We start from the raw sequence: 7,086 nt of genomic DNA, 5'->3' as shown, positions 1-7,086 counted from the left end.
CAACAGACGGTTCGATAGCGTCACTCATCATCGAGAACAGCAGTACTAGTCTAGATCCATCTTTGTTCTTGACGTTTAAATTGAGACACAGTATTGCCGTTAATTCGCGGAATTATCTATAAAATTTATTGCTCATAGTAATTGTTTAATTAAATTGTGCAGTGTTTGTAAAAATTAAACTGTGCAAAGTGTCTGTAGTGCAGTTAAGTGTTATGTGTTCAGTGCTAGTGTAAAGTGTTTTTGGTGGCTGATGCTGATGACTTCCTAGTTCCTGAGCAAAATCATCAGGCATCGTCTGGTGGGAAATAGCAGTTAAGTGACGTTTTTTTAGCTGTTATACACTTGGAGCAATTTAATTCAAATCTCCAAGTGCATTAGGATACCGTTCTGCATATTATTTCTCCGCCAAGGTTTGTTCAAACATTTGCGTGTTTTTTTTTTAAATTTTTAAATATTTTTTCATCATATTCTGCTGTAATTTTATTTTGACGTACGATTTTTAATTTTTCCCCCATTGATAATAATTTATTTTTCAAATATATTTAAATTTACCGCGCAAGTAATAAGAATAATTAATAAATTATTAATGAAAATAAAAAGTTTTGAGTTTTGTTTGTAGTCTAATTAATATTATTAATTGATACATATAAATTTTAATGAAACTATTTAATTAAAATTTTGAAATTTTGCGGCAAATTGGCAGTTAATTCTCGTAAAATTGTGCAGTAATTGTAAAATTTATCTTTTGTTAATTTAAATTGTTCAGTGTCTACGGTGTAGTGAAGTGTTGAGTGTTCAGTGATATTATAAAGTGTTGCGAATTGCTGATGCTGATAATTTCGAAGCTCCTGATTAAAATCATCTGACATCATCTGGTGAAGAAACAGCAGTTAAGTGACATTCTTTTTATTTGCAATTTACTTGGAGCAATTCAAATTAAACATTCTTAAATTTTTGAAATTCCCGCTTGTCATTTACATTGACACTTATAGTGTTTAAACATATTATGATATGATAGTAATTAATTTCTCGATTTGTAAAATTTATTTAAACATTAAATTAATTTTTTATTTATTTAAATTTCAAACAATTATTATTTCAATTTTATTTGCAGCAAAAAAATAGAGTAAGAAAATAAAACTAAAAAAAAAAAGTTCCTACATAATTTAGTGGCCTCTGGTGCTGAAGTCTATAACCGTAACTAGGGAATGAAAAAAAAAATTTCTCTAAAAACGTGAATGAAAAGCATCATAATTTTTTTTCTCACAGCTTTTATCGCTTAATAATTTTCCATATTTAATTATAAATTAAAAACAAATTTTTTACACACCAATAATCTCTTAAGAACCTTTTTAATTATTTAATAACTTGAGATAACGGAGTAATCGGTACTTGGAGTTGGATAACCGCTTCTGTATAACTTTCGAGTACACAGGTAAGGTTTGACAAAATTTTGTGCCGCTTAAAATAATAATTATTGATAGAAATTAAAAATTCCTAATTAGTCAATAATAAGTATATTAAAATATAAAATTTCTTTTAAAAATTACCGGCAATTTGTTAATTAAATTGACTAAGTCGGTGACAGGTATCCATATGTCGTAAATTTCGGATGTTCGTGATGAATTTTTTTTTGGGTCAAGTGTATCTAGAACATTTGTAAAATTTTAATTTAATTTTTACTGTCGTTAGCTTTGATAAATAAAGTGTTTTTGTTTAACATATTTATTTATTTACTTGTTTTTTGAATTAGAAACAATCGGAGAAGCTGTAAAAATGGCACGAGGACATCAAAAAATTCAATCGCAAGCAAAAGCTGCTGAGAAAATGTCGAAATTAAAAAAACAACAGGGCCACAGTGCTAATGAACAAAAAAAAGCTGCACAGAAAGCACTTGTTCATGTTTGTGCTGTTTGTAAAGTATGTTTATATTTTATGATATTGAAGTTAGCCGACGTCTTTTAATTTTCGGTTTTTTTTTTTTTTTTCAAAATGATAAATTATAAAAAAAGAATTTTTTTAATTACACCTATAGTTCTTGTAATTTTCTACACATGCATTTTTTTTTTTTTTGTAATTTATCTGTTGAAAAAAAAATCCAAAAATTGTTGATTGTCTGCTAATTTATGACTTTGAAATTAGCCGAAGTCTAATAATTTTTGTATTTCTTTCAAAATGACAAATTATAAAGAAAAAACAAAATATTTAAAAAATTACACTTATAGTTTTTTAAATTTTCTACATGTGCATATTTTTGTTTTATTTTTTTTTGTAATTGATTCGTTAAAAAAAATCCAAAAATTGTTAATTGTCTGTCAACTTTAGGATAATTTATATTATTTTATAATTATTAATTTCTTTCTATTTATATTTATTTAATAATAAAATTCATTATCGTGTTCTATATATGATAATTATTGTGGAATATCAATGTATATTTAATCCGTAATAATATTTGATTTATTAGGCTCAAATGCCGGATCCCAAGACGTATAAACAACATTTTGAAAATAAACATCCTAAAAATGATATGCCAGAAGACTTGAAAAATATATGAAGGTGGTATTTATTATGATTTTTATTGTAACACAATTAAGGCAAATTACGTAAACAAAATAATAAAAAAAAAGACTATTAATAAACTTTGAGGTCGAGTGACTTACTAAATTATCAATAATACTAGTTGTAATAAATAAAAATCCGATAATTATAATTATTGATTAAAGTTTAAAGTAAACATTTAATTACTGCTATTAAAATAGAAAGGATAAATTTAAAAATAAAATATTGTTATTATGTCAGGCTTTAATTCACCTTGTCTCTGCCTTAATTGCCGTTTATTTTCAATTAAGTGTCCATTTTATTATTAATTAATTATTAATTTTTTTTATAAGTATTCATATTGATATATATATAAATATAAATGTATAATTTAAAATACGAATTATGTTTATGTAGTTGTAAAAAAAATTTTGTACATCAGCACCAGCTTGAATATTGATATTAATAATAATAATAATAATGATAATAACATTAATTCTTTTATTTTAAAACGTATAAATAAATTCAAATAATCATAAAACGAATCGATGTAGAATTATAATGAGCGGTACAATTTTATTAAATCGTTATAATAGCAGAGTAAAAAAATATTAAAAAAAGTAGAATGTAAATAGATAGAAAATTTTAAAAACATTTTTTTTTTTAATTTTCATATGTATTAATAATTTGACATTATTTTTTTAAATTCAAATTCAAATGGTAATGGGTAGCTAATACTTTTTGTTAGAGGATAATTAAATTACATTGAGGTATTACATTCAATATATTATAAATTTTTCGTTACATATTTACAGTTTTCTTATTGTAATAATATATGAATAATAATAATAATTATAATGTAGAAGATAGAAAAAAAATTACAAAACTGCCAATATCACGATAATTTTATTGATGTAATCGTTGAAAGTAATTGATCATGATAAAAAATATGTTAAAACTTAATAAAGTCTTTTTATTAAATCATTTTTTTTTCGACGGTCCCGAATTGTAATTCAATTTTATTTATTTGTGTCATAAATAATGAATTTCTGTAGTAGTAATTCATCATTTAAGTTTTTCATTCAGATCTTTATGATTTTGTCATAAATAATTAATAATTCTTGTCTTAAGCTAAATAATTAAATATTTTATTAGCAAAGCAGATCTTCAAGGCTTTCTCAGACAGTGCCTCTCACTTGTAAAAAATTATTCAATGAGCTTGAACTGTCAATAGTATCAAAATTTCATTAATTAATTTTAAAAAAAATTAAATAATTAATTGAAAAAAGGACGACGCAGTTACAATGTCACCGAGATATAGATTTTTAAAAAAATTATTGACTGTCGTTATCAACTAGGAGTAAAATAAAATTTGTTAAATAAATTTTAGCCTAAAAAATTTTACCTTACAAATTGTAATGCTGACATGAAGATTTAATTGAAATTTATTTAACAAATTTCGTTTGTTTCCAAATTGATATCAACTGTAAATAATTTTTTTAAAAATCTGTCTCAGTGAAATTGTAACTGCGTTGTCCGTTTTTTAATTCATGCTTTAACTTTTTCTTAAATTAAATTTCTTTATATTATGAAAGTAATCTTCATTTATTATTCGCTTTCTAAAATATTTTCAGTGAAATTTCCTCGTCATTGAAATTATACTGTTCTGTCACTTTTTTTTTAGAAACCCATAAATTTATTAAAACTCAGTTTTATTTTTATTTTCACTTTGACAGGTCAAGCTAACCGAAAATATTTAAGAAAAGTTAAAAAATTTTTCCAATTTATTTCTCTCAGTCGATTATTTATTTATGTGGTCCAAGTGCTGTTAAATCCTCACGTGATGTTGATGCTAGGGTAGGATACTCTAATAATTTTTTGACAGCTAAAATTTTAAAAATAAATTACAACAGTGAAAATATTTATTAAAAAATTCTTAAACTTTTTTCTATTGCATCAGAAAAGTTTTCTAAGAAATGATTATATAAATAACAGATTTGTTGTCATCTTTCTACTAAAAAAATGTATAAAGATATTAGCACTGTTGCTTATAAAAAAAATTTCGATTAACAATGAATGATTGTTCATGGTATAAATAATTTTATATTTGATAATATTGTTTATGGCAGTCTTCTAATCTATTGTAATATGCTAGCTAACAATAACAAGTAAAGAAAAAAAATTTTTAATTTAAAAAGACTTAAGATAAATAAAAACAATAGCAAAAAAATATTTGTTCCACTTGCAGTGTTAATTTCGTAATAGACATAATAGCAACGGAATATCGTTAAACAGATTAATGCTACTGAAAAAATTAAATTATCTCTGATATTTTTTTTTTCTTTCTTTTATCAGTATGATGCATTGCACTATGCTTCTTAGTGTATAAATAAGCTGTTTAGTAACTTTGGTATCAGTCTTAACGACTTAATATCTAGTCCGCTAGTCTAATAAACTACCGAGCATAATAATAAATATTTTAGAAAATGGATTCAGTAATTCGTACTCGTACTCCTGAAATTCCTGCTGAGGGTATACGGGATCAGTATGCCGATGGAAAAGCTGCTGATTTTTTGAAAATTGTAATTGGAGATGGGAAAGAACGTACTCAAGCTTACAGAGGCTTTATAGTGAGTTTATTTCGTGAAAATGGTTGCAAGAGAATCCTTGATGTTGCCTGCGGTACAGGAATCGACTCTATAATGCTCATTGAAGAAGGATTCCAAGTTGTCAGTGTTGATGCTTCTGATAAAATGCTCAAATATGCGCTAAAAGACCGATGGGATCGAAGAAAAGAACCTGGTTTTGATGACTGGGGTAATTTTATTTATTTTATTTATTACGCTTCCACCACGCGTGAGCTCAGGGAGCTCGACAACAGCGGGAAGTTTTGGAACTGGCCCGTAAAGTCAACCGATAGCCCGACTTTTTTTTTTTGTAGAAATTGGAATTATTGATTCTATTATATTTTCATTTTTTTTTTTAATTGACACAAATGGCACGAAAAAAATAACGATCATTTAACCAGTTGACTTAAATTCAACAAAAAGCCAACAATGTTTTTTCGTACCGCTTGGAAAAGTTAATTTTTATATTTTCTGTGTTAGTTATTGAAGAAGCCAATTGGTTCACACTGGCTAAGGATATTGGACATCTTATTGGCGATGGTTTTGATGCTGTGATTTGTTTAGGCAACAGTTTCTCTCACATCTATGCAGTTGGCGGCGATCAGAGTAAACAGAAACAAGTATTAAAAAACTTTAAGATGTGTCTTAAACCAGGTGGTTTTCTTCTTATGGATCACAGAAATTATGATCATATTTTGAATGGTGGGGCTGCTCCATCGAAATGCATTTACTTGAAAGTAAGTGTCCATAAATTCAATTAACTCCATTGGATTTTATTATTTTTTTTTCAGTATTATTCATCTAAAATTTATTATTAAAAAAAAATTTATATTCTACTATTATAATTTTTTAAATGAATATAGTCGATGGGTTTAAATTTTTCTAGAGTCCGCTTCTGAAAGATGTAAAAACTTCCGTCTATTCAGTTGGCGGTATACCCGAAGAGATTATCCAAGATTACTTCGTGTCTTCGGATGAAAATGACGAGAATCCAGGGAAACAAAATCACCTTCGCTTATCTGCCTATCCTAATCAGCTTAAATCCGTCAAGAATATGTTACGGGAAATATTTTCCCAGACCAACCACAAAATTTTTGGTGACTACAAACCTCTTAATGAGGTAAAAGACCCAGCATTTTTTATTCATTTCATTCAAAATAAATAATTGCCCCATACAATTAAAACATAAAGAATCGGGAGTGAATGCGGATTTTATTCCAATTCGTATTCACTCCAATCTGGAGTTTTAATACTTATAAATTTATATTTAATAGAAACAACTGCTAATTAAAAACATAATTATTTAAACAAATAATTCATTCAGATGTTAATAATTAAACTTAAAATATTATATTTTTAATTTATAAAATGTTTTAGCAACTCACTGAATTATAATTTCATATGTATACATAGTGAAAATATTTAATTATTTAACAGCTACAGTGACATAGTTTTTATGGGAACATTTTATACATCGGTACAATATGAAATTTTATCTCGTGGTATGATTGATGTAAATCATTTATAGATTTAATGTCATCTTTCTACTAGAGATATAAATAAAAACTATTTCCTGGCTAGCAATATCGAGACAAAACAAGAAATCGCACTAGCTACAACTGATGCGCAAGTATTCTCTCTAAAAATGAATCAGTGAAATTCACTTCAAATTAGTGAATATTGACTGGAAACCAGCTATGAGTATACCACTGGTTGAAGTAGTGGTATACTTATAGCTGTAGAAATAGTGACTATCCACTGATTCGCGAGAATTTCACTAATTCATTCTTAAAGAGTTGCTTGAACCAATATCCGTGTACGTTAGTATATGTGTATTTTATTGTATGCAGTGAATAACCTAAGAAAGAAAATTATGTTTATAAATACATGAGCAGTAGAAAAAATAATCAAGTGTAAA

General features: G+C 26.2%; 2 protein-coding genes across 2 annotated transcripts; both read left to right on the top strand.

Moving 5' to 3' along the window:
• Nucleotides 1–1,198: 1,198 nt before the first annotated feature.
• LOC103578162 (zinc finger protein 706) lies at nt 1,199–3,401 on the top strand. Its single transcript, XM_008559142.3, has 3 exons — nt 1,199–1,435; nt 1,754–1,920; nt 2,468–3,401. The coding sequence occupies exons 2-3, from the start codon at nt 1,777–1,779 to the stop codon at nt 2,555–2,557; spliced, it is 234 nt and encodes a 77-aa protein (XP_008557364.1). The 5' UTR covers nt 1,199–1,435; nt 1,754–1,776; the 3' UTR covers nt 2,558–3,401.
• A 1,542-nt stretch (nt 3,402–4,943) lies between these two features.
• Nucleotides 4,944–6,468, top strand: LOC103578166 (glycine N-methyltransferase). Its single transcript, XM_008559148.2, has 3 exons — nt 4,944–5,358; nt 5,649–5,905; nt 6,055–6,468. The coding sequence occupies exons 1-3, from the start codon at nt 5,028–5,030 to the stop codon at nt 6,331–6,333; spliced, it is 867 nt and encodes a 288-aa protein (XP_008557370.1). The 5' UTR covers nt 4,944–5,027; the 3' UTR covers nt 6,334–6,468.
• The last annotated feature ends 618 nt before the right edge of the window (nt 6,469–7,086 follow it).

Source organism: Microplitis demolitor, chromosome 4 (genome assembly GCF_026212275.2).
Source record: "Microplitis demolitor isolate Queensland-Clemson2020A chromosome 4, iyMicDemo2.1a, whole genome shotgun sequence".
Taxonomy (NCBI): Eukaryota; Metazoa; Arthropoda; class Insecta; order Hymenoptera; family Braconidae; genus Microplitis; species Microplitis demolitor.
This window is presented reverse-complemented; position numbering and strand designations above follow the sequence as displayed.